Source organism: Papio anubis, chromosome 1, assembly GCF_008728515.1.
Source record: "Papio anubis isolate 15944 chromosome 1, Panubis1.0, whole genome shotgun sequence".
NCBI classification, from domain to species: Eukaryota; Metazoa; Chordata; class Mammalia; order Primates; family Cercopithecidae; genus Papio; species Papio anubis.
In genome coordinates this window covers 84384427-84410790 of record NC_044976.1, presented here as the reverse complement: position 1 = coordinate 84410790, position 26364 = coordinate 84384427, and the positions used below count along the sequence as shown (strand labels likewise).

Genomic DNA, 26364 nt, shown 5'->3' with positions numbered 1-26364 from the left:
ATTTATTACTTTAATTTTGTAGGTACATAGTAAGTGTGTATATTCATGGAGTACATGAGATATTTTGGTACAGGCTGCAATGCATAATAATCACATCATGGAAAATTGGATATCCATCCTCACAAATATTTACCCTGTGTGTTACAAACAATCCAATGATACTCTTTATTTATTTTAAATTGTACAATTAAATTATTATTTACTATAGTTTCTCTGTTGTGCTAACAAATATTGGGTCTTATTCATTCTTTGTAACTATTTTTTTTGTACCCATTAACTATGCCCCTTTCCCTACCTCCGCCTCATCTACTGTTCCCCTCCCAGCCTCAAATAACCATCCTTCCTTTCCTGTCTCCATGAATTCAATTTTGTGATATTTAGATCCCACAGATAAGCAAGAACACATGATGTTTGTCTTTCTGTGCCTGGCTTATTTCACTTAACCTAATGACCTCCAGTTCCATCCATGCTGTTGCAAATGACAGAATCTCATTCTTTTTTGTATGGCTGAATAGTACTCCATTGTGTATATGTACCACATTTTCTTTATCCATTCATCTGTTGATGGACACTTACGTCACTTCCAAGTCTTGGCTATTGTGAACAGTGCTGCAGCAAATTTGGGAGTGCAGATATCTCTTCAATATACTGATTTCTTTTCTTCTGGATATATACCCAGTAGTGGGATTGCTAAATCCAGTGGTAATTTTATTTTTGGTTTTTTGAGGAACTTCCAAACTGTTCTCCATAGTGGTTGTACTAATTTACCTTCCAGTGAATTGTATATGAAGGTTCTCCTTTTTCCACGTCCTCGTCAGCATTCTTTTGGATATAAGCCATTTTAACTGCGGTAAGATTGTAGTTTGGATTTGCATTTCTTTGATGATCAGTAATGTTGAGCACGTTTTTATATGCCTGTTTACCATTTTCTTGTCTCATTTTGAAAAATATCTATTCAAATTTTTTGCCCATTTTTAATTGGATTATTTGATTTTTTTTTCCTATAGAGTTGTTTCAGCACCTTGTGTATTCTAGTTATTCATCTCTTGTGAGATAGGTAGTTTGCAAATATTTTCTCCTATTTTCTGGGTTGTTTTTTCACTTTGTTGATTGTTTTCTTTGCTGTGAAGAAACTTTTTAACTTGATGCAATCCCATTTGTCCATTTTTGCTTTGGCTGGCTGTGCTTGTGGGGTATTACTTAAGATATCTTTGCCCAGACCAATGTCCTGGAGAGGTTCCCCAATATTTTCTTGTAGTAGTTTCATAGTTTGAGGTCTTAGATTTAAGTCTTTAATCTATTTTGAATTGATTTTTGTACAAGGCAAGAGATAGGGATCAAGTTTCATTATTCTACATATGGATATCCAGTTTCCCCAGCACCATTTATTGAAGAGTATCTTTTCCTCAATGTATGTTCCTGGCAACTTTGTCAAAAATGAGTTCACTGTAGGTGTGTGGATTTATTTCTGGGTTCTCTATTCTGTTCTTTTGGTCTGTGTTTTTATGCTGGTACCATGCTGTTTTGGTTACTGTAACTCTGCAGTATAATTTGAAATCAGGTAATGTTCTCTTTGCTCAGGATAGCTTTTTCTTTGCTCAGGATAGCTTTGGCTATTCTCTGTCTTTTATGGTTCCACATAAATTTTAGGATTGCTTTTTTCTATTTCTGTGAAGAATATTACTGATATTTTGATAGAGATTGTATAGAATCTGTAGATTGCTTTGGGCAGTATGGACATCTTAACAATATTGATTCTTTCAATCCATGAACATGGAATATCTTTCCATTTTTTGGTTTCCTCTTCAATTTCTTTCATCAGTGTTTTATAGTTTTCATTATAGAGATATTTTACTTATTTGGTTAATTCCTAGTTTATTTTATGTGTGGCTATTGTAAATGGGATTTCTTTTTTATTTCTTTTTCCAATTGTTCATTGTTGGCATATTGAAATGCTACTGATTTTTGTATATTGATTTTGTATCCTACAACTTTACTGAATTTTTTTTACCAGTTCTAATAGGTTTTGTTTTTTTGGTGGAATCTTTAGGTTTTACCAGCTGTAACGTCATGTCATCTGCAAACAAGGATAATTTAGCTTCTTCCTTTCCAATTAGGATCCTTTATTTTTTTTTTCTGTTGTCTGATTGCTCTAGTTAAGATTTTCAGTACTATGTTGAATAACAGTGGTGAAAGTGGGCATCCTTGTCGTATTCCAGATATAATAGGAAAAGCTTTCAGTATTCTCCCATTCAGAATGATATTAGCTGTGGATCTATCATATATGGCTTTTATTATGAAGAGGTATATTCATTTTATATCCAGTTTTTGAGGTTTTTTTAATCAAGAAGGGGTGTTGAACTTTATCAAATGCCTTTTCAGCATTAATTGAAATGATAATATGGTTTTTGACCTTCATTCTGTTGATATGATATATCACAGTGATTGATTTGTGTGTGTTGAATCATCCTTACATCCCTGAGATAAATCCCACTTGGTCATAATGAATCATCTTTTTAATGTATTCTTGAATTCAGTTTACTAGTATTTTGTTGAGGATTTTTGTATCAATATTTATCAGAGATGTTGGCCTGCAGTTTTACTTATTTATTTATTTTTTATTATACTTTAAGTTCTGGGATACATTTGCAGAATGTGCATGTTTGTTACATAGGTATACATGTGCCATAGTGGTTTGCTGCACACATCAACCTGTAATCTACATTAGGTATTTATCCTAATACTATGCCTCCCCTAGCCCCCCACCCCCCCACAGACCCCTGTGTGTGATGTTCCCCTCCCTGTGTCCATGTGGTCTCATTGTTCAACTCCCACTTATGAGTGAGAACTTGCAGTGTTTGGTTTTCTGTTCCTGTGTTAGTTTGCTGAGAATGATGGTTTCCAACTTCATCCATGTGCCTGCAAAGGACATGAACTCATCCTTTTTTATGGCTGCATACTATTCCATGGTGTATATGTGCCACATTTTCTTTATCTGATCTATCATTGATGGGCATTTGGGTTGGTTCCAAGTCTTTGCTATTGTGGATAGTGCTGCAATAAACATATGTGTGCATGTGTCTTTATAGTAGAATGATTTATAATCTTTTGGGTATATACCCAGTAATGAGATTGCCGGGTCAAATGGTATTTCTGGTTCTAGATCCTTGAGAAATTGCCACACTGTCTTTCACAATGATTGAACTAATTTACACTCCCACCAACAGTGTAAAAGCTTTCCTATTTCTCCACATCCTCTCCAGCATCTGTTGTTTCCTGACTTTTTAATGATCGTCATTCTAACTGGCATGAGATGGTATCTGTTGTTTGGATTTGCATTTCTCTAATGAACATGAGTTTTTTTTTTCGTATGTGTGTTGGCCACATAAGTGTCTTCTTTTGAGAAGTCTTTGTTCATATCGTTTGCCCACATTTTGATGGGGTTGTCTGTTTTTTTCTTGTAAATTTGTTTAAGTTCCTTGTAGATTGTGGATATTAGCCCTTTGTCAGATGGGTAGATGGCAACACTTTTTTCCTGTCCTATAGGTTGCCTGTCCACTCTGATGATAATTTCTTTTGCTGTGCAGAGCTCTTTAGTTTAATTATATCCATTTGTCAATTTTGGCTTTTGTGGTCATTGCTTTTGGTGTTTTAGTCATGAAGTCTTTGCCCATGCCTATTTCCTGAATGGTATTGCCTAGGTTTTCTTCTAGAGTTTTTATGGTTTTAGGTCTTAAATTTAAGTCTGTAATCCATCTTGAGTTATTTTTTGTATAAGGTGTAAGAAAGGAGTCCAGTTTCAGTTTTCTGCATGTGGGTAGCCAGTTTTACCAACATCATTTATTAAAGAGGGAATCCTTTCCCCATTTCTTGTTTTTGTCAGGTTTGTCAAGGATCCGATGGTTGTAGATGTATAGTGTTATTTCTGAGGACTCTATTATGTTCCATTGTCTATCTCTTTGTTTTGATACCAGTACTATGCTGTTTTGGTTACTGTAGCCTTGTAGTATAGTTTGAAGTCAGGTAGTGTGATGCCTCCAGCTTTGTTCTTTTTGCTTAGGATTGCCTAGGACATACTGGCTCTTTTTTGGTTCCATATGAAATTTAAAGTAGTTTTTTCTAGTTCTCTAAAGGTCAATGGTAGCTTGATGGGGATAGCATTGAATCTACAAATTACTTTGGGCAGTATGGCCATTTTCATGATATTGATTATTCCTCTCCATGAGCATGGAATATTCTTCCATTTATTTGTGTCTTCTCTTATTTGCTTGAGCAGTGGTTTGCAGTTCTCCTTGAAGAGGTCCTTAACATCCCTTGTAAGTTGAATTCCTAGGTATTTTATTCTCTTTGTAGCAATCGTGAATGGAAGTTGACTCATGATTTGGCTCTCTGTTTGTCTGTTATTGATGTGTAGGAATATTTGTGATTTTTGCACATTGATTTTGTATCCTGAGACTTTGCTGAAGTTGCTTATTAGATTGAGATTTTGGGCTGAGACAATGGGGTTTTCTAAATATACAATCATGTCATCTGCAAACAGGGACAATTTGACTTCCTCTCTTCCTATTTGAATATACTTTATTTCTTTCTCTTGCTGATTTCCCTGGCCAGGACTTCCAATACTATGTTGGATAGGAGTGGTGAGAGAGGGCATCCTTGTCTTTTGCTGGTTTTCAAAGGGAATGCTTCCAGCTTTTACCCATTCAGTATGATATTGGCTGTAGGTTTGTCATAAATAGCTCTTTATTATTTTGAGACACGTTCCATCAATACCTAGTTTACTGAGAGTTTTTAGCATGAAGGGCTGTTGAATTTTGTTGAAGGCCTTTTCTGCATCTATTGAGATAATTGTGTGGTTTCTTTCATTGGTTCTGTTTATGTGATGGATTACGTTGATTGATTTGTGTATGTTGAACCAGTCTTGCATTCCAGGGATGAAGCTGACTTGATCGTAGTGGATAAGCTTTTTGATGTCCTGCTGGATTCAGTTTGCCAGTATTTTATTGAGTATTTTTGCATCTATATTCATCAGGGATATTGGCCTGAAATTTTCTTTTATTCTTGTGTCTGTGTCAGATTTTGATATAAGGATGATGCTGTTCTCATAAAATGAGTTAGTGAGGAGTCCCTCTTTTTCTATTGTTTGGAATAGTTTCAGAAGGAATAGTACCAGCTCCTCTGTTTACCTCTGTTAGAATTCAGCTGTGAATCCATTTGGTCCTGGGCTTTTTTTTTAGTTGGCAGGCTATTAATTACTGCCTCAATTTCAGAACTCAGTATGGGTCTATTCAGGGATTTGACATTTTCCTGGTTTAGTCTTGGGAGGGTGTATATGTCCAGGAATTCATCTATTTCTTCTAGATTTTCTAGCTTATTTGCGTAGAGGTGTTTATAGTATTCTCGGGTGGTAGTTTGTATTTCTGTGGGATCAGTGGTGATATCCCCTTTATTGTGTCCATTTGATTCTTCTCTCTTTTCTTCTTTATTAGTCTGGCTAGCGGTCTGTCTATTTAGTTAATCTTTCCAAAGTATCAGCTCCTGGATTCACGGATATTTTGAAGGGTTTTTTGTGTCTCTATCTCTTTCAGTTCTACTCTGATTTAGTTATTTCTTGTCTTCTGCTAGCTTTTGAATTTGTTCTTGCTTCTCTAGTTCTTTTAATTGTGATGTTAGGGTGTTGATTTTAGATATTTCCCTATAGCATTTAGTGGTATAAATTTCCCTCTAAATACTGCTTTAGCTGTGTCCCAGAGATTCTAGTACATTGTGTCTTTGTTCTCATTGGTTTCAAGGAACTTATTTATTTCTGCCTTAATTTCGTTATTTACCCAGTAGTTATTTAGGGGCAGGTTGTTCATTTTCCATGTAGTTGTGTGGTTTTGAGTGAGTTTCTTAATCCTGAGTTTTAATCTGATTTCACTGTGGTCTGAGAGACTGTTTGTTAATATTTCTGTTCTTTTGCATTTGCTGAGGAGTGTTTTACTTCCAATTATGTGGTCAGTTTTAGAATAAGTGCAATGTGATGCTGAGAAGAATGTGTATTCTGTTGATTTGGGGTGGAGGGTTCTGTAGATGTCTATTAGGTCCACTTGGTCCAGAGCTGAGTTCAAGTCCTGAACATCCTTGTTAATTTTCTGTCTCGTTAATCTCTCTAATATTGACATTGGGGTGTTAAAGTCTCCCACTATTATTGTGTGGGAGTCTAAGTCTCTTTGTAGGTCTCTAAGAACTTGCTTTAGGAATCCAGGTGCTCCTGTATTGGGTGCATATATATTTAGAAGAGTTAACTCTTTTGTTGCATTGATCCCTTTACCATTATGTAATGCCCTTCTTTGTCTTTTTTGATCTTTGTTGGTTTAAAGTCTGTTTTATCAGAGACTAGGATTGCAACCCCTCCTTTTTATGCTTTCCATTTGCTAGGTAAATATTACTCTATCCCTTTATTTTGAGCCTAAGTGTGTCTTTGCACATTAAATTAGTCTCCTGAATACAGCACACTGTTGGGTCTTGACTGTTTATCCAATTTGCTCTTCTGTGTCTTTTAATTGGAGCATTTAGCCAATTTATATTTAAGGTTAATATTGTTATGTGTGAAATTGATCCTGTTCTTACAATGCCAGCTGGTTATTTAGCCCATTAATTGATATAGTTTCTTTATGGGGTCGATGGTCTTTACAATTTAGTGTGTTTTTGCAGTGGCTGGTACTGATTTTTCCTTTCCTATTTAGTGCTTCCTCCTTGTAAGGCAGGCCTGGTGGTGACAAAATCTCTCGCCATTTTCTTGTCTGTAAAATATTTTATTTCTCCTTTGCTTATGAAACTTAGTTTGGCTGGATATGAAATTCTGGGTTGAAAACTCTTTTCTTTAAGAATGTTGAATATTAGCCCCCACTTTCTCCTGGCTTGTAGGGTTTCCACAGAGAGATTTGTTATTAGTCTGATGGGGTTCCCTTTGTGAGTAACCCGACCTTTCTCTCTGGCTGCCCTTAACATTTTTTTCTTTATTTCAGCCTTGGTGAATCTGATGATTATGTGTCTTGGGGTTGCTCTTCTCGAGGAGTATCATTGTGGTGTTCTCTGTATTTCCTGAATTTGAATGTTAGCCTGCCTTGCTAGGTTGGGGAAGTTCTTCATAATATCCTGAAGAGTGTTTCCGAACTTGGTTGCATCCTCTGTCACTTTCGGGTACACCAATCAAACATAGGTTTGGTCTTTTCACATAGTCGCATATTTCTTGGAGGCTTTGTTCTTTCCTTTTCATTTTGTTTCCTCTAATTTTGTGTTCATGGTTTATTTCATTAAATTGATCTTCAATCTCTTATATCCTTTCTTCCATTTGATCGATTCGGTTCTTGATATTGTGTATGCTTCACCAAGTTCTTGTGCTGTGTTTTTCAGCTCCATCAAGTCATTTATGTTCTTCTGTAAACTGGTTATTCCAGTTAGCATTCCTCTGACCTTTTTTCAAGGTTCTTAGCTTCCTTGCATTGGGTTAGCACATGATCCTTTAGCTCAGAGGAGTTTGTTATTACCCACCCTCTGAAGCCTACTTCTGTCAATTTGTCAAACTCATGCTCCATCCAGTTTTGTTCCCTTGCTGGTGAGGAGTTGTGATCCTTTGAAGAAGAGGCATTCTGCTTTTTGGAATTTTCAGGATTTTGCACTGGTTTTTTCCTCATCTTCGTAGATTTATCTACCTTTGGTCTTTTATGTTGTTGACCTTCAGATGGAGTTTTTGTGTGGACGTCCATTTTGTTGATGTTGATGCTATTTCTTTCTGTTTGTTAGTTTTCCTTCTAACAATCAGGCCCATCTGCTGCAGGTCTGCTGGAGTTTGCTGGAGGTCCACTCCAGACCCTGTTTGCCTGGGTATCACCAGCGAAGGCTGCAGAACAGCAAAGATTGCTGCCTGCTCCTTCCGCTGGAAGCTTTGTCCCAGAGGAGCACCCACTAGTTCTAGCCAGAGCTCTCCTGTATGAGGTGTCTGTCGACCCCTGCTAGGAGGTGTCTCCCAATCAGGAGGCACAGGGGTCAGGGACCCACTTGAGGAGGCAGTCTGTTCCTTAGCAGAGCTCAAGTGCTGTGCTGGGAGATCCACTGCTCTCTTCCAAGCTGGCAGGCAGGAATGTTTAAGTCTGCTGAAGCTGCTCCCACAGCCACCCCTTCCCCCGGGTGCTCTGACCCAGGGAGGTGAGAGTTTTATCTGTAAGCCCCTGGCTGGGGCTGCTGCCTTTCTTTCAGAGATGCCCTGCCTGGAGAGGAGGAATCTAGAGAGGCAGTCTGGCTACAGCAACTTTGACCCATTTTGAACTTCCCAGTGGCTTTGTTTATACTGTGAGGGGAAAACCACCTACTCAAGCCTCAGTAATGGTGGATGCCCCTCTCCCCACCAAGCTAGAGCATCCCAGGTCGATATCAGACTACTGTGCTGGCAGCAAGAATTTCAAGTCAGTGGATCTTAGCTTGATGGGCTCTGTGGGGGTGGAATCCACTGAACTAGACCACTTGGCTCCCTGGCTTCAGCCTCCTTTCCAGGGGAGTGAACAGTTCTGTCTCACTGGTGTTCAGGCACCATGGGGTATGAAAAAAATTCCTGCAGCTAGCTTGTCTCCCCAAATGGCTGCCCAGTTTTGTGCTTGAAACCCAGGGCCTTGGTGGTGTAGGCACCTGAGAGAATCTCCTGGTCTGTGGGCTTCGAAGACTGTGGGAAAACTGTAGGATCTTGGCTGGATAGCTATGTCCCACAAGGCACAGTCCCTCATGACTTCCCTTGGCTAGGGAAGGGAGTTCCCTGACCGCTTGCACTTCCCAGGTGAGGCAACACCCCACCCTGCTTCTGCTTGCCCTCCGTGGGCTGCATCCACTGTCTAACCAGTCCCAATGAGATGAGCTGGGTACCTCAGTTGGAAATGCAGAAATCACCTGCCTTCTGCATTGATCTCACTGGGAGTTGCAGACCAGAGCTGTTATTCGGCCATCTTGCCTAGGTCATCTACCGTTTTCTTTTTTTGATGTGTCTTTGTCTGGTTTTGAGATCTGGGTAATACTGGCCTTATAGAATGAGTTTGGAAGTATTCCTTGGTCCTCTGTTTTTTGGAGCAGTTTGAGTAGGATTGATATTATTTCTCCTTCAAATGTTTGGCAGCATTCAGCAGTGAAGCCTTGGGGTCCTGGGCTTTTCTTTTCTGGGAGACTTTTTATTAAGGCTTCAATTTCATTACTTGTTATTGGTCTGTTCAAGTTGTCAATCTTGGTTTGTGGTTCAATCTTGGTAGGTTGTATGTGTCTAGGAATTTATTTATTTTTTCTAGATTTTCCAATTTATTGGCACATAGTTGCTTATAGTCAGATTTGTCAATTTTGTTTATCTTTTCGGAAAACCAAGTTTTTGTTTCAATGATCTTTTATATTGTATTGAAATGAATTTCAAATTTATGTCCACTCTGATCTTTATTATTCCTTTTCTTCTACTAATTTGGGGTTCAGTTTGCTGTTGCTTTCCTAGTTTATTAAGACACATCATTACGTTACTTATTTGAAATTTTTCTTCTGTTTTGACGTAGGCACTTATAGCTATAAATTTTTCTCTTAGTACTGCTTTCACTGTATCCCATAGATTTTGATATGTTGTGTTTTCATTATCATTTATTTCAAGGAATTTTCCAAATTCATTTTTAATTTCTTCATTGACTCACTGGTCAATTCAAGAGCATACTGTTTAATTTTCATGTGTTTGTGTCGTTTCCAAAATTCCTTTGTTATTTTATTCCATTGTGGTCAGAGAAGATGGTTAATATTATTTCAGTTTCTTTGAATGTCTTAAGACTTGTTGTGTAACCTGACATATGACCTCTCCTTGAGAATGATCCGTGTGCTGAGGAGAAAAATGTCTATTCTGCAGCCATTGGGTGAAATGTTCTGCAGATATCTGTTAGGTCCACTTGTTCTGTAGTGCAGATTATGTCTGATGTTTCTTTGTTGATTTTCTGTCAGGGCAGTCTGTCCAGTGCTGAAAGTGGCGGTATTGAAGTCTCCAGCAATTATTGTGGTACGGTCTCTCTCTCTCTTTAGCTCCAGTAATGTTTACTTTATTTATATGGGTGCTTTAATGCATATATATTTACAATCATTGTATCCTCTCGTTGAATTGACCCCTTTATTACAATATAATGACCTTCTTTTTCTCATAGTTTTTGTTTGGAAATCTGTTTTGTCTGATATAAGTATCTTGCTCTTTTTTGGTTTCCATTGGCACGGAGTATCTTTTTTTATCCATTTATTTTCAGTCTGTGTGTATATAGGTGAAGTGTGTTTCTTACAGGCAAAGATCATTGAGATTTGTTTTTTCATTCATTCAGCCACTCTATGTCTTTTGATTGGAGAAGTTAGTCCATTTACATTCAGTGTTATTACTGATAAGTAGAGACTTATTACTGCCATTTTGTTATTTGTTTTCTGATTGTTTTGTGGTCTTCTCTTCCTTCTTTCCTCCATGCCAGGTTTTCATTTAGTGAAGGTGATTTTTATCTAGTAGTATGCTTTGATTTCTTACTTTTTATTTGTTATGGATCTGTTGTATGTTTTTTTGGTTTGAGATTACCATGAGGCTTGCAAATACTATCTTATAACCCACTATTTTAAACTGATGACAACTTAACACTGATTGCATAAACCAACAAACATGTAAAGAGAAAACTGATAAAAACTCTGTCTCAACTTCATCCTCCCATTTTTAAACTTTTTGTCGTTTTTTTGTGTTTTTATACTATGTCTTGTAAAGTTGTAGTTATTATTTTTTATTGGTTTTTAATTTCATCTTTCCACTTAATTCAAGAGAAGTTGACACACCACCATTACAGTGTTATATTAGCCTGTGTTTTTCTGTGTACGTACTATTACCAGTGAGTTTTGTATTCAGATGGTTTCTTCTTGCTCAGTAACATTCTTTTTTTTCTGATTGAATGACTCCCTTTGACATTTCTTATAGGACAGGTCTGGTGTTGATGGAATCCATTAGCTTTTGTTTGTCTAGGAAAGTCTATTTCTCCTTCATGCTTAAAGCATATTTTTGCTGGATATACCATTCTAGGGTAAAAGTTGTTTTTTCCTTCAGCACTTTAAATATGTCATGCCACTCTCTCCTGGCCTGTATGGTTTCCACTGAGAAGTCTGCTGCCAGATGTATTGGAGCTCCATGGTATGTTATTTGTTTCTTTTCTTTCACCACTTTTACGATCATTTTTTAATCTTTGACGTTTGAGGGTTTATTAAATACCTTGAGGTAGTCTTTTTAGGTTAAATCTGCTTGGTGTTCTATAACCTTCTTGTACGTGAATTTTGATATCTTTCTGTAGGTTTGGGGAGTTCTCTGATATTATCCCTTTCAATAAACCTTCTAACCCTTTCTCTTTCTCTGCTTCCTCTTTAAGGCCAATAACTCTTAGATTTTCCCTTTTAAGGCTGTTTTCCATCTTGTAGGTGTGCTTCATTGTTTTTTATTCTTTTTTCTTCTGTCTCCTCTGACTGTATATTGTCAAACAGCCTGTCTTCAAGCTCACTAATTCTTTCTTCCGCTTGATCAGTTTTGCTATCAAAGGACTCTGATACATTCTTCAGCATATCAGTTGTATTTCTCAGCTCTAGAATTTCTGCTTGAGCCTTTTTAATTATTTCAATCTGTTTGTGAAATTTTTCTGACAGAATTCTGAATTCCTTCTTTGTGTTATCTTGAATTTCTTTGGGTTTCCTCAAAACACCTATTTTGAATTCTCCATTTGAAAGGTCATATTTCTCTGTTTCTCAAGGACTGGCCCCGTGCTCATTTGGTGAGATCATGTTTTTGTGGTGGTGTTGTTACTTGTAGATGTTCATTGGTGTTTGGGCATTGAAGAGTTAGATATTTGTTGTAGTCTTCACAGTCTGGGCTTGTTTGTGCCTGTCCTTGGGAAGGCTTTCCAAGTATTTGAAGGGATTTGGGCCCCAAGCCCAATAACATTGTGGTTTTTGTAGAGGTACCACCTTGGTGGTCTTACATAAGATCTGAAAGAATTCTCTGGATTACCAAGCAGAGACTCTTATTCTTTTCCCTTAATTTCTTCCAAACAAATGGAGTCTCTTTCTCTTTCTTTGCTGGGCCACCTGGAACTGGGGGTGTGGTGATACAGGCACCCCTGTGGCTGTCACCACTGGAACTGTGCTGGGTCAGACATGAGCTACTGGGCCTCACCCAAGGCCCTTCCCTTTGGAGTGATGAGTTTCCCCCAGGCCCAGGGTGTGTCCAAGGATGCTGCGTGGGAGCCAGGGATTGAAGTCAAAGACATTAGCAACTTACCTCCTCTTTTGCTCTACTGTGGCTAAACTGGCATTCAAACCATAATAGAGTCCTTCCCACTCTTCCCAGTAATTTCCATAGGCAAATGAGCCCTTCCCTGTGGCCACCAACACTAGTCCATGGGGGTTTCTGCTAGGCTTTCACCAATGTTTACTTAAAGGCTAAGGGCTCTCTTCCATCAGCTTGTGTTAAATGCTGCCCGGCCTGTGACTCATCCTTCAGCACAGTAGGCCAGGTCCAGAAATCTGTCTAAGATCCTCGTCCTGCACTCAAGGACCCCAAGAGCCTGCTAATTGCCTTACCCTACTGTGGCTAAGCTGGTACATAGGGTGCAAGACAAAATCCTGTCTCTTTTTCCCTTTGCTTTTCTCAAACAGAAGGAGTCTTTCACTGTAGCCACCACAGCTGGGAATGTATTGGGCCACTCCTGAAGGCCAGCATGTCTCAGAGCCCAAGGCCCACAGCATACTCACTGGGTATTATTGGTGGTTTTTCAGGGCCCAAGGGCTCTTTGGTCAACAGGTGATGAATTCTGCCAGTACTGGATCCTTCCCTTCAAAGCAGCAGGTTCCCTTTTGACCCAGGGTGTGTCTAGAGATGTTATTCAGGAGCTAGGGCCTCAAATGGGGGTCTCACGTCTCTGCTTGGTGCACTATTGCACTGTGGCTGAGTTGGTATCCAAGATGCAAAACAAAGTCCTCTTTACTCTTCACTCTTCTCTCTTGATGCAGAAGGAAAGAGTCACCTTCCTTGTTATGAGCTGCGCTGCCTGGGCTTGGGGAAGGGATAGTGCTCATACTCCCTTAGCCATGCCAGCTGTTGTCTCCCTAGTTCACATTCCTCCCTAGTTCACTGGCTGTAAGCCCAGCCTAGCACTAGGCATAGCCTAGGAATTGCAGTCATTGTGTCCTAGACAGCCTTTGAAGTTTACCTAGAACTCCAGAGCACTTCAGCCCATGGTGGTAAGTAAGGCTTGCCAAGAAACTCTTGTTCCTTGAGGATGTGCGATTCCCTTCTGGTTAGGGCTGGTCCAAATGCTCCTGCTGTGACAAGGAAGTACTGAGTTCAATGTAAAGTCTCCCAGTCACTGAGCTTTCCCTTCCTAGAGTGCACAGATTCTATTTCCACACTGCACGGAGATCGGGGAGGGGTGGCATTCACTATTCAAGACTGTATCGCTTGTCCTCCTCAGTGTCTCTTTCCACAATATTAAGTTAAAACCAGGTACAGTGATTGCTATTGCTCATCTGATTTTTGCTTCTTGTGACTATGTTTTTCTTTGTGTGGATGGTTGTTAAAATTTGATGTTCCAGCGATGCGGAGGGGACGAATAGCGTAGGCTTCTATTTTGCCGTCTTGCTCTGCACTCCTTTGTAAACTGATTTTATATTACAACAAAAATTAAGACACTTCTGTAATTTATTGTAATGTGTTTTAAATCTGTATTGAAACAATTTGTAAATTTTCCTATTGGCATTCCTTAAGGAATGTATTCAGTTTTCAGAATGCTAATCAGAGAAAAATCATATGCTAGTTATGGAAACATTTTTGTTATTCTTCCTGTATGAATATAGAAAATAATGACTCAAAAAATATTTTCAAAAAACCATAATATAAACTAGTTTTTAAAAATAACATCCCTAGAGTGGAGCTATGCCAAAGCTTGAATGTAGGCAGTTTTCCAAGGAATGTATCCCCTTTGCTTTTAAAAACTTTAGAGACTAGTGTTTAAGTAGAAAACAAATAAGGCATATGGGAATAAATGAAAGTACATAGTAGTGGAGATAACTTCAGTATATTACAAATACATATTTTAAAATAACAGAAAGGAAGTCTTTATTCTATTTATTACCTTTCATTTCAACATTCAGATAATAGAGTTACCGTATTAAATACTTAGAATCTATTTTCTACCCACGTGATTCTTAAATTAATCCAAGTCTTTTCATTCATTCATTCATTCATCCATCCATGTCTCTCCACCAGTTAATTAATAAGCAACATCTATGTACCAGACAATGGGGACACTACAGTGAGTAAAATGAAGAGCTTAAATTAAGCTTAAGCTTTTTCAAGGGCTTAGGTATCATCTTTAACTCTACCAACCTAGGCTAACTTATCATTATCTTTGACCTAGACTGTCATAATAGCCTCCTACCTAACCCACTCTCTTCCATTTTGCCCACTCCAGAGTCCCATCTTTGTTTTAGAGCATTTAAGGAAGTGCCCCATGGGTGCCTGAATCTGGATTTTTCTCTGATATGTACACTGACCTTACATGAATTCTCCCTATGTCTCCAAATCTGAAATAACCCCCCTTTTTTTTTTCTTTTTTTAGATGGAGTCTTGCTATGTCACCCAGACTGGAGTGCAGTGGAGCGATCTCAGCTCACTGCAACCTCTGCCTCCTGGGTTCGAGCAATTCTCCTGTCTCAGCCTCCCAAGTAGCTGGGATTACAGGCACACGCCACCACACTTGGCTAATTTTTTTGTGTTTTTAATAGAGACGGGTTTCGCCATGTTGGCCAGGCTAGTTTCGAACTACTGACCTCCAATGATCCGACTGCCTCTGCCTCCCAGAGTGCTGGGGTTACAGGCATGAGCCACTGCGCCTGGCCTTCCTGAAGTAACTCTTATATCTGCTTTGTTTTTTACTCAGTGACAGCTACATTGAAAAAAGTAATGACATTCTTATAGATTACAGTAGTCAAAGTAGTTAAGCAATAAAAAAATTTAGCAAAAATGTAATTGAATGCTGTCACTTTACAAATTAAGACATTGATGTTAAGAATATGACTAGTTTATGGTAAAATTGGATCAAGATCAAGATCAAGATGGCTTGATCTGTTCATTGTTATTATCAGTAAAACAAACAAAAATTGCTTTACTTAGGCTCTTCGGATTGCTTAGAAAGGGGATTTAGGATATTTCAAGAAACAGTGATTATTTCAATCCTCTCTGCAGCAATAAGGAAACAGGGATCCCATGGAATCTAAAGCCAGGTACTGTAATATGACTTGGTCTGACATACACACTGATTCAAAGCAGCTGTATCTTAGCAGCATTAGTTTGTGAATCTTTTATTGTACTTTTCTACCAGTACTTATCTACTTTCTCTACATCTGCTTTTTTGTGTTATCTTGTCCTCTGACAACTGTCTTAACATAATTTCTATTTCTAATTTTTATGTATACTCTGGCTTTCTTGTAGCATCTCAGCGACCCTACTCTTCCTCTTAGCCTTTCTTTGTAAATCTGTCTAGCTCCCTCCTACCCCCACTGTTAAGTACTTGCATTTTTCTATTATTGTTGTTTTAATCAACTTTATTTTTTTAAAAAAGAGATTTTTATTGGCCCAGCTTGTCCTTTTTTTTTTTTTTTTTTTTAAAGAGGGTGCTATGTTGCCCGCACTGGACTTGAGCTCCTGGGCTGAAGCAACCCTCCCACCTCAGCGTCTTAAGTAACTGGACTACAGGAACGCCATTTGCCTGGCCCAGCTTGTTTTTATTTAAATAAAACTTTATTGACATGGATGAATGAATGAATGAATGAATTTATTTAAATAAATCTTTATTCCAAGTCATTTTGTAAGCTACTGGCCTGACTTATATTGTCTTCCCTTAGAGTAAGTGTCAAGTCCTGTGGCTGAGGTGGGGAAGGAGTGAGTTCATAAAAAACATCATGACTGCACGGTGCTGCCGCCTTGTCAGGGTCTCTGAATGAAGAAGAACCCCTTTAAAGAGAAGTGTACATACAGAAGATACCATGATTAACATATACACATAGTTCACTATTATGGAGTGATTTGGGGAAAATAAGCTAAAATAAAATTGTGCCACCATTGCATTTTGTTTCATTATAGACTAGTGAGGAAACTAACTCTGATCTGAAAAACAGGTGTTGGCCAAAGAAAATCAAGCTTGTAGCTAGACAGCTAGATTCAAGGGTTCACAGAATTTAAAATAAGTAAATAAATAAACACATATTTTTTTAAAAAATAGGAAAAGGAAATAGGCTCATGGCAGAGAGTCTCTGTAACCTATGAGCCTCCTACCCTGGCTCTTTATTTGTCATCCTCCAGGAAACTTCCAGCTCACACTCTCCTAGAGCTGCTGCCTCATCCCAGGGAGCCACCACCACTGTCTAGCACTGAGGATGTTTCTTACCTCCTGTTGTAAAAAGTGAAAAAACTAAGCTTTGTAGATATTTTACTTGTGGAATTTTGTGTAAACATTTAGACAACTGAGCACGATATGTATTATATTATGTAATTAGCCTAATCTTGAACTCTCTTTAAAAATGTAAAAACAGTTAAACTGTTTTAAGTTTAACATCACAAAAGCTGTTGAAATCATTCCTTTAGTTTTCAAATAGGCACCTCTTCTAAATGATGTTTTTTAACCAAAGTGTCATTCCCTTCTCTCATTCATTAATCCAAACTCATCTCTTCTGATAAACCCTCAGTGATTAATACTGAATAATTCTTTCACTGCATTAGGCTATATTCTGAAACCCAGGAAATTTGTCTATAGTTTGCAGTATATTAATTGGAAATTTTTGATATTCGTAAACTATGATTTATTTCAGGCTTTTGAGTTATATTTTAAGTCCTTAAGAAAAGGAATTTCTTTTGTATGCACCAAAATCCTGTGGTAAACAGTAGATCAAATCACTGATTTTTATGTAGAACTGTACAAATAAGCTCCAAAATCTTTCTTTATTTCATTCTTCCTGTCCTTTCTTTTAGTTTCCTTTATTTTGTCCGTATATCTTTCTTGAAGAAAGATATTGTCTATTTTATAGCTTTGGGTGTTAACTTATAGAGAGTAAGATTTTCTTTTGCTTCTATTATTTGGAAAATATTCTTTATTACTAATTCCCTAGACAACTTTATAGAACCCCTTTTGATGAACCTGTGAGTAGCCTCATGATTCTTTGAGTTAGGTCATTCTTGGGGTGTTATGACAATGATTTGGGTTAGAGGAACTGCCTGGATATGATCCAGTTTTTCAATAATTACAAACAGATTATGTCTGAGACCATTTGTCGTAGCATTATTCAACTAAAACTAACTTTTTAAAAGCTTCAGCAAACTTAACATATCCATTGCTAGATATGAACCTTTTATAAAAGATACTGTGCTTTAGTCTCTATTCAGTACTATGCTACCATTTTAGTTGATAGTAACAAGTCATTCAAATAACATGCAAGAAGGCCGGGCACGGTGGCTCATGCCTGTAATCCCAGCATTTTGGGAGGCCGAGGTGGGCGGATCACGAGGTCAGGAGATCGAGACCATCCTGGCTAACACGGTGAAACCCTGTCTCTACTAAAAAACACAAAAATTAGCCGGGTGTGGTGACAGGCGCCCGTAGTCCCAGCTACTCAGGAGGCTGAGGCAGGACAATGGCGTGAATCCGGGAGGCGGAGCTTGCAGTGAGCCAAGATCGCGCCACTGCCCTCCAGCCTGGGTGACAGAGCGAGACTCTGTCTCAGAAAAAGAAAAAGAAAAAAAAAAAGAAAAAAAAGCATGCAAGATTACATTATTAAAAGAATTAATTTGTTATTTAATAAAAAAGTAATTCTTATTAAATAAAAAAGATTAAGTTTAATAAGAAATAAATTAGTAACAATTAAATTTGTATTGAAGAGGAAACCAAAAGTTGGGATATAAGGCAACTTGCAACCTATGTTTCGTTATTTGACGCATATGAGTTTACTTTTCATAGAGTGTCTTTGCTTATTCTTTTGCAGGGTCTCAAAGGACATCCTGGACTCCCAGGACTTCGAGGTGAACAAGTAGGTACTTCCTTTATAAGACTTATATCATGTGTGAAAAAGACACATATTAGAGAACACCATTGAGAGATTATTTGCCCCCACTTTTTCAATTTTTCTTTGCAGTGATTTTTTACTCCGTTTAGTGCAGGACAACCTTTTAATTGATTAGCTGTAGACCTTTTTATTTAAAAAACTATAACAGATATTATTTCACTGTTATTCATTTTTTGCTTTTGCCCCATATGTTTCAGACTAGTAGCTCTTAAACTTCTGCAGTTCACAGACCTCTTTGAGAATCTCATAAATATTTTGAATCCTTTCCCAGAAAATATCCATATCCATACACACACACACACACACACACACACACACACACACACACACAGACTTGACTTTTTTGTACAATTTCAGGAGCTTACCAGTTCACTAAAGCCCAATCCATAGCTGATTGTTCCCTGACCTTTTCCTGAGGAAATGCAAATAAATTTCAATAACAGTCCAAATTAGAATGGTACATATAGCATTGTCCATAGTACACATACACAATATTTAAAAGTCAAAATAGTTTTGGAACTATTTAGTTTTTGATCATGTAACTGCTTCTCTCTCATCAGAAAATAACATATCATTATATCATAGAAAAAAATAAAGTCATATCTCTTATAGTGTTACTATATTGAAAATATAGTGTGACTATAACAGTGAAAAGGGTAAGATATTAGAAACTGACTATGATGATGGATACTGTTATTAAAGAATCAGCACAGAGACTCAGGAAGCCCTAAAGGGAGATCCAGGAAGAAATGTGATGGATGGTACCTGAAGGAAAGCTATAAATGAAGAAACAAAGCCAATTTTCCCTTTCATTCATGTTAAGTTAGACAGTATACTCTGTTCAGTCCCTGAAGCACAACTTTTCAAGATTACTAATTACTAGACATGGCAAGCAAAGTGATATATGTATCTGTAACACATGTAATATCAGTTTCCTGCAAATCAACATGTACTGAAAAGCATTTGAGCATTTACGAGAGAAAAAGATGAGAAGGGTGAGTGGGATTAGTCCCGGGGGAGAAAAAAATTTGTAGGATACTGCTTTGGCAGAAACGTGGATTCCAACAGAGGAAACCTGATACTTCACAAGTGGAAAATTGGCCATGTGTCATTACTGACCAGTTCACTCACAAAACTGCTCCATAAACTAGTTGTGGTGGTGTATATATTATCTCTAAGGGTCATATACTTTTTAGAACAGTCTAAAACCAATTTTAAAGGTTGGAAAATGTATATTCTAGTCAGTTCTTGCTTTCTATTCTATTTGTTTCCAGAAAAAAAAAAGGGGCAAAATTTGTGTTAACTTTGAGAAACAGCTGAAATAATTTTGCATTTTAATTGTGAAGTGGGCTTCATCCCTGGGATGCAAGGCTGGTTCAACATATGCAAATCAATAAACGTAATCCAGCATATAAACAGAATCAAAGATAAAAACCACATGATTATCTCAATAGATGCAGAAAAGGCCTTTGACAAAATTCAACAGCCCTTCATGCTAAAAACTCAATAAATTCGGTATTGATGGAACATATCTCAAAATAATGAGCTATTTATGACAAACCCACAGCCAATATCATACTGAATGGGCAAAAACAGGAAACATTCCCCATAAAAACTGGCAAAAGACAGGGGTGCCCTGTCTCGCCACTGCTATTCAACATAGTGTTGGAAGTTCTGGCCAGGGCAATCAGGCAAGAGAAAGAAATAAAGGGTATTCAATTAGGAAAAGAAGAAGTCAAATTGTCCCTGTTTGCAGATGACATGATTGTATATTTAGAAAACCCCATCGTCTCAGCCCCAAATCTCCTTAAGCTGATAAGCAACTTCAGCAAAGTCTCAGGATACAAAATCAATGTGCAAAAATCACAAGCATTCTTATACATCAATAACAGACAGAGAGCCAAATCATGAATGAAATCATGAATGAACTCCCATTCACAATTGCTTCAAAGAGAATAAAATACCTAGGAATCCAACTTACAAGGGATGTGAAGGACCTCTTCAAGGAGAACTACAAACCACTGCTCAATGAAATAAAAGAGGAAACAAACAAATGGAAGAATATTCCATGCCCATGGATAGGAAGAATCAATATTGTGAAAATGGCCATACTGCCCAAGGTAATTTATAGATTCAATGCCATCCCCATTAAGCTACCAATGACTTTCTTCACAGAATTGGAAAAAACTACTTTAAAGTTCATATGGAACCAAAAAAGAGCCCGCATCGCCAAGACAATCCTAAGTCAAAAGAACAAAGCTGGAGGCATCACGCTACCTGACTTCAAACTATACTACAAGGCTACAGTAACCAAAACAGCATGGTACTGGTACCAAAACAGAGATATAGACCAATGGAACAGAACAGAGCCCTCAGAAATAATACCACATATCTACAACCATCTGATCTTTGACAAACCTGACAAAAACAAGAAACGGGGAAAGGATTCCCTATTTAATAAATGGTGCTGGGAAAACTGGCTAGCCATAAGTAGAAAGCTGAAACTAGATCCCTTCCTTACTCCTTATACAAAAATTAATTCAAGATGGATTAGAGACTTAAATGTTAGACCTAAAACCATAAAAACCCTAGAAGAAAACCTAGGCAATACCATTCAGGACATAAGCATGGACAAGGACTTCATGTCTAAAACACCAAAAGCAATGGCAACAAAAGCCAAAATAGACAAATGGGATCTAATTAAACTAAAGAGCTTTTGCACACCAAAATAAAGTACCTTCAGAGTGAACAAGCATCCTACAGAATGGGAGAAAATTTTTGCAATCTACTCATCTGACAAAGGACTAATATCCAGAACCTACAAAGAACTCAAACAAATTTACAAGAAAAAAAAAAACCTTCAAAAAGTGGGCAAAGGAAATGAACAGACACTTCTCAAAAGGAGACATTTATACAGCCAACAGACACGTGAAAAACTGCTCATCATCACTAGCCATCAGAGAAATGCAAGTCAAAACTACAATGAGATACTATCTCACACCAGTTGGAATGGCAATCATTAAAAAGTCAGGAAACAACAGGTGCTGGAGAGAATGTAGAGAAATAGGAAGACTTTTACACTTTTGGTGGGACTGTAAACTAGTTCAGCCATTGTGGAAGACAGTGTGACGATTCTTCAAGGATCTACAAGTAGAAATACCATTTGACCCGGCCATCCCAAAGGATTATAAATCATGCTGCTATAAAGACACATGCACATGCATGTTTATTATGGCACTATTCACAATAACAAAGACTTGGAACCAACCCAAATGTCCATCAATGACAGACTGGATTAAGAAAATGTGGCACATATACAGCATGGAATACTATGCAGCCACAAAAAAGCATGAGTTCATGTCCTTTGTAGGGACATGGATGCAGCTGGAAACCATCGTTCTCAGCAAATTGTCACAAGAACAGAAAACCAAACACCGCATGTTCTCACTTATAGGTGGGAATTGAACAATGAGATCACTTGGACACAGGGAGGGGAACCTCACACACCGGGGCCTGTTGTGGGGTGGGGGGAAGGGGGAGGGATAGCGTTAGGAGATATACCTAATGTAAATGACGAGTTAATGGGTGCAGCACTTCAACATGGCACATATATACATAAGTAACAAACCTGCACCTTGTGCACATGTACTCTAGAACATAAAGTATAATAATAATAATAAAAATAAAATACTATGGACATTAAGAGGAGCATAGCTGACTTGCTGGAAGACATTTGTCTTGAAAATTTGTAAATATCTTCAAATTGGTCAGCAAACATTTGGAAAGGTAATTATATCATTTATCTGAGCTCTAGTAATAAGAGCTGTCATTTACTTACAGCCCTTATTATTTGCCAAACTATATTACTATTAACTACAACTTCTAGTCATATATTCAGTTTTACATATGTTAATTAACCTAATGCCCAGCAAAAAATACAGTTATTGCAGTTACTTCCACTTTTAAATATATTTCTACACATAGTTCTATTTTATCCACAAAATGAGTACTGTTATTCTATTTTACTAATGAAAAAGCAGAAACCATAGTAGCAGTGCTGGAGCAGTGCCAGAATTCTGAATGAATTCTAACTGACTCAGAACGTGTGTTTTAAGTAAGATTAGGGCAGGCTTCCTAACTTTCTGTTCCTGATTTCTCAAGGGGCTGTTGATACAACTGTATCTCTATTACTCCATCCAATCTGCAGATTTGAGTGAGCCAACTTTTTTTAAAACTCTATCTTTAAATGCAGAGTGAATTAAGTCATGCTGTTTGTTTTGAGTTTCTTTTGAGTTTCTTTGGTTGTCTCAGTGATTCTAGGGTATGGTTGGCTCAGAATATGTTTATGCCATATAAAGATTATGCTGAAGTCTTACTTGTTTACTTTGTTTACTGCTGTTCTAGTATAGCAGAACTTAGACACTGAGTGGAATTATTTTGTGTCTTTCTCTGCATAGCTAAACTGTGTTAGCTAGATCTCCACATGTTGCTTTAACACCCTCTGTGACAATCCATTTGAAATAGTATTTCACTTGTGTTCTATAACAGATTGCCTTTTTATTGAGGTTAGTTAACTTAATTTGACTAGGAAAGGAATGGAAAAGGGATGGTGGTTTTCATTAGCCAGGTAGATAGTGACCTACAGAATAAAAACAGCGTTTTACATTTGTCTTACTCCTTTCTGTTGGCATACATCAATATAAGGTTTTGTGAATGTCTAGAATGTGGTCCTGGGTGTTTTGGATTTGGATGAGGCATAAAGGAAGGTGGTTGTAAATATACTACAGCAAATCTCATAATTAGAGGACTTTCCTTGGAGTGCTATTGGATGTTTTTGGCACTTCAAACCCACACTAGGGAAACGGGCCTTTGAATGGTGGTCTCTGGAATTAGACTTGCTGATTTAATTCCTGACTTCCTACTTATTAGCTAAGTAACCTTCCATTGGTGACATAAACACCTTATGTCTCATTTTTTCTCATCTCTCCTATGGGAATAATGATATCTATCTTATAGGGTTTTTGAGTAGATTGAATAAGATAATACGTCTAAAATACTTGAAATAGTGCCTGGCATATGATAAATGCTCAATAAATGTTATAGGAATAAAATATTATGTAAATATATGATATCTAATATGAATGGGGAATATTTAATATATAAATATGGCTTCTGAAATTCATAGGATATAATCTCTCTACATATAGACAAGAATTTCTTCTGTAATCCTCACAAGGCCATTGTTTATTCACATTCTCTTTAGTTGTCCATTGTCATAACTTCTGTGTATCTTAGTTTCTTTAAATGTAGAATGAAGAAAAGACTATCTCATATATGTAAAGTGCTTAGCAAATAAAAAGTGCTCAGTAAATATTAATTTTGGTCAAGGGAAGGGAAGAGAAATGAGAGATAGAAATGAGAGGGGAAAAAGTGAGATGAATTCTGAGAAAAGCAGAGAGAAGAAACTCAACTATTATCCTCTATTTTTCATTTCCTTGGTCTGTTCTTTCTCTAGATTTTCCAAATTTTTAGAAGTTTTAGTACTTAAAGTGGAGGTAACACTCTTCTATCTACTTCAGAGAAAAAGGACAAAGTGCAGTTATCTTTCATTATATCATTTATAAACAAACAGGAAAGGAATTTTAGGTGATAATAAGAAATCTAGATAGCATTGTTGTCATCAGCTCAACACACCTTCTTCTGACATTTTCTTGGGTCAAGAATTATTTGATAGACCTAAACTCTGAATAAACTAATGAGTAAATGAATGAATGAATGATGTGTCAATGAAAAAAGAGGTTTTTTTAATATAAAATAGAAGCTATAATATTTTGTCTCACTTTTTCACCCAGTTCTGTAGCAGTTTTTCTTTCTTATGCCTTTGGGTTTCCATCTATCAGCCTTTCTTGAGCAAACTTTGTTTTAAATCAAGAATACAAAGTTGCAAATTCCAAATGAGTTTACCATTTGTCTAAGTCAGTTTGGGCTGCTATAACAAAAGACCATAGACTGGGTGGCTTACAAACAACAGAAATTTCTCAGAATTCTGGAGGCTGAAAGTCTGAGATCAGCATGCCAGCCTGGTTAGGTTCTGGTGAGGGCTATCTTTTGGATTACAGACTGCTGACTTTTTATTCTGTTCTCACATGGCCTCTTTATAAGGTCATTTATCCCATTCATGAGGGCTCCAACCTATTTACCTTCCAAAGAGCCACCTCCTAATACTGTTAGGCATTATCAGCAGGGTTAGGATTTTAACATGAATTTTGAGGCACACAAATCTTCAGTCCATAGCACCATTCAAATTTACTAGATCAGACCCATGTCATGATAAAGGTATTTGCCACTTAATATTCATTTACTTAATCAGACTTACTGTAAGGTTAAATTTACTTTAGGAAAGAAGTAGAGGTTGGTTTTGTGGTTTACTGCCCCTCTTAGTCTTCTGGGGCTCATGCTCAGACTGTTAAGGAGTGTTGTAGGATGATCAAGACAAGAAATAATTCAATCTACTGGTAAAAAAAGTTACTGGTAATTAAGAAATATACCAGCTCTTCTTCTAGAATAAATGTCTGTTTTAGCTATGGATTTTTCCATCCTAGATTTATCATTATTAATGGTCAATATATAATTTAGGGCCCTAATCTAATAGCTTTACTTATTTTATTTAGCAATTTTTGCCCATTTTCCTTCACACAGGTGATTTCAGTTACATAAGCCATGTGTAGGACTCAGTATTTTTATGGGGAAAAATTATTTCCAAGCTTCTATATTGTAAATACACCAAATTTGTTTCCTTGGGCCTCCTTTGGCTTTGCTGTACTGTTTATTTTATTTATTATTTCAGGGAATTCCAGGATTTGCTGGTAATATTGGTTCACCCGGTTACCCTGGCAGGCAGGTGCAGTAACTATATTTAGACTTTTTATGTTCCTATTTATTAATACATTGTATTTCTGATTTTGAGAATTAATGTTCAAATAGTTGCTTTTATTAAATAATGAATAAGTCATAGAGAAATAATTTTAAAATCAAAGTTGTAGAAACCCATTACAATTTTTCTGCAGAAAGTTTTATTTAAAATGGGAATGGGGCTTTTAAATATGTTCGATGTGATATACAATGGAATCTTCAAAATTAAAATGCCCAAGTGTTAGTAAGTTCTTAAAACAGTGCTGATTGTGATTTTACAATATTGTCACTGAACAAAATGAAGTAATAGTAAGAGTTAAGACTTTCTGTAATAAACATCATTTTTTAATAACATAGTTATAAAAATTTGAGAAACAGTATACCACTGGCAAATACTTTCATCTAACTGAATTCGGTTATTTGTAAACTGTTTTAAAAATTCATTCTAATCATTTTATATGTATTCCCTTATAACTTCTAACTTTCTCTACTTCATGTAGATTAATAACAGAACAAGCTATCTTTCCTAAGTTTTCGTGAATTGATTACTTCTAAAATTTAACTAAATGTATAAAGTTACATTTATATCTTTTATATTCTCAAGAATGAGGGAAATAAATAAGCCAAAATATTTACAAAATTCCATTTTTTAGGACTTTAAAAACACTTAGAGGTATTCTGTATTACACTCTTACTCTCAAGTGAGAATATATGTTATATAAAAATATAAAACATGAATATGTAAACATATGGACATTGATCTAAAGTTTAAAATATATTTATCTTTTTAAAAATTTATGGTAATATCTTTTAGAATAAGTTAATTAGAAATATTTTAAAACAACACAGATAATCTTCCAATGAGAAATAATGTAATGAAAAAATTTTTAAAAATCTGACAATGTGTTAAGGTACTTTATTTATATATCTAAAATATATTTGTGTATAGATTATTTCCGATGGCTCTTTTGGTTCAGAAAGTCTAAAATTCCTCAAACATTTGTAATATTCATTAGTTATACAGAGTTCGGAATTCTATAGTTTTGAAAATGATACCTCTTTATATGCCCTTTTTATTAATCTATTTATTAACTCTTTAAAAAGTACTATAGTATGATGACGATGTCTTTTGTTTACCCCAGGGTTTAGCTGGACCAGAAGGTCATCCAGGTCCTAAAGGTGCACGAGTAAGTAGGCATTTCCATTATTTTGTTAAGCATGCTTGCCTAAAAGTGGAATGAAATATATAAAACACTTACACTCTCTTAGTAGCTTTGAATTTAATTC

General features: G+C 36.8%; 1 protein-coding gene across 7 annotated transcripts in view; it reads left to right on the top strand.

Annotated features, from left to right (window-relative positions):
- COL24A1 (collagen type XXIV alpha 1 chain) overlaps positions 1-26364 on the top strand; it is a 386758-nt gene that overhangs the window by 65576 nt on the left and 294818 nt on the right. For all 7 annotated transcript variants that reach the window (XM_031650448.1, XM_031650446.1, XM_021943525.2 and 4 more), the window contains 3 exons: positions 18085-18129; positions 25013-25066; positions 26220-26264. In XM_031650448.1, coding sequence (XP_031506308.1) covers positions 18085-18129; positions 25013-25066; positions 26220-26264 — 144 coding nt within the window. The remainder of the gene's footprint in view (positions 1-18084; positions 18130-25012; positions 25067-26219; positions 26265-26364) is intronic.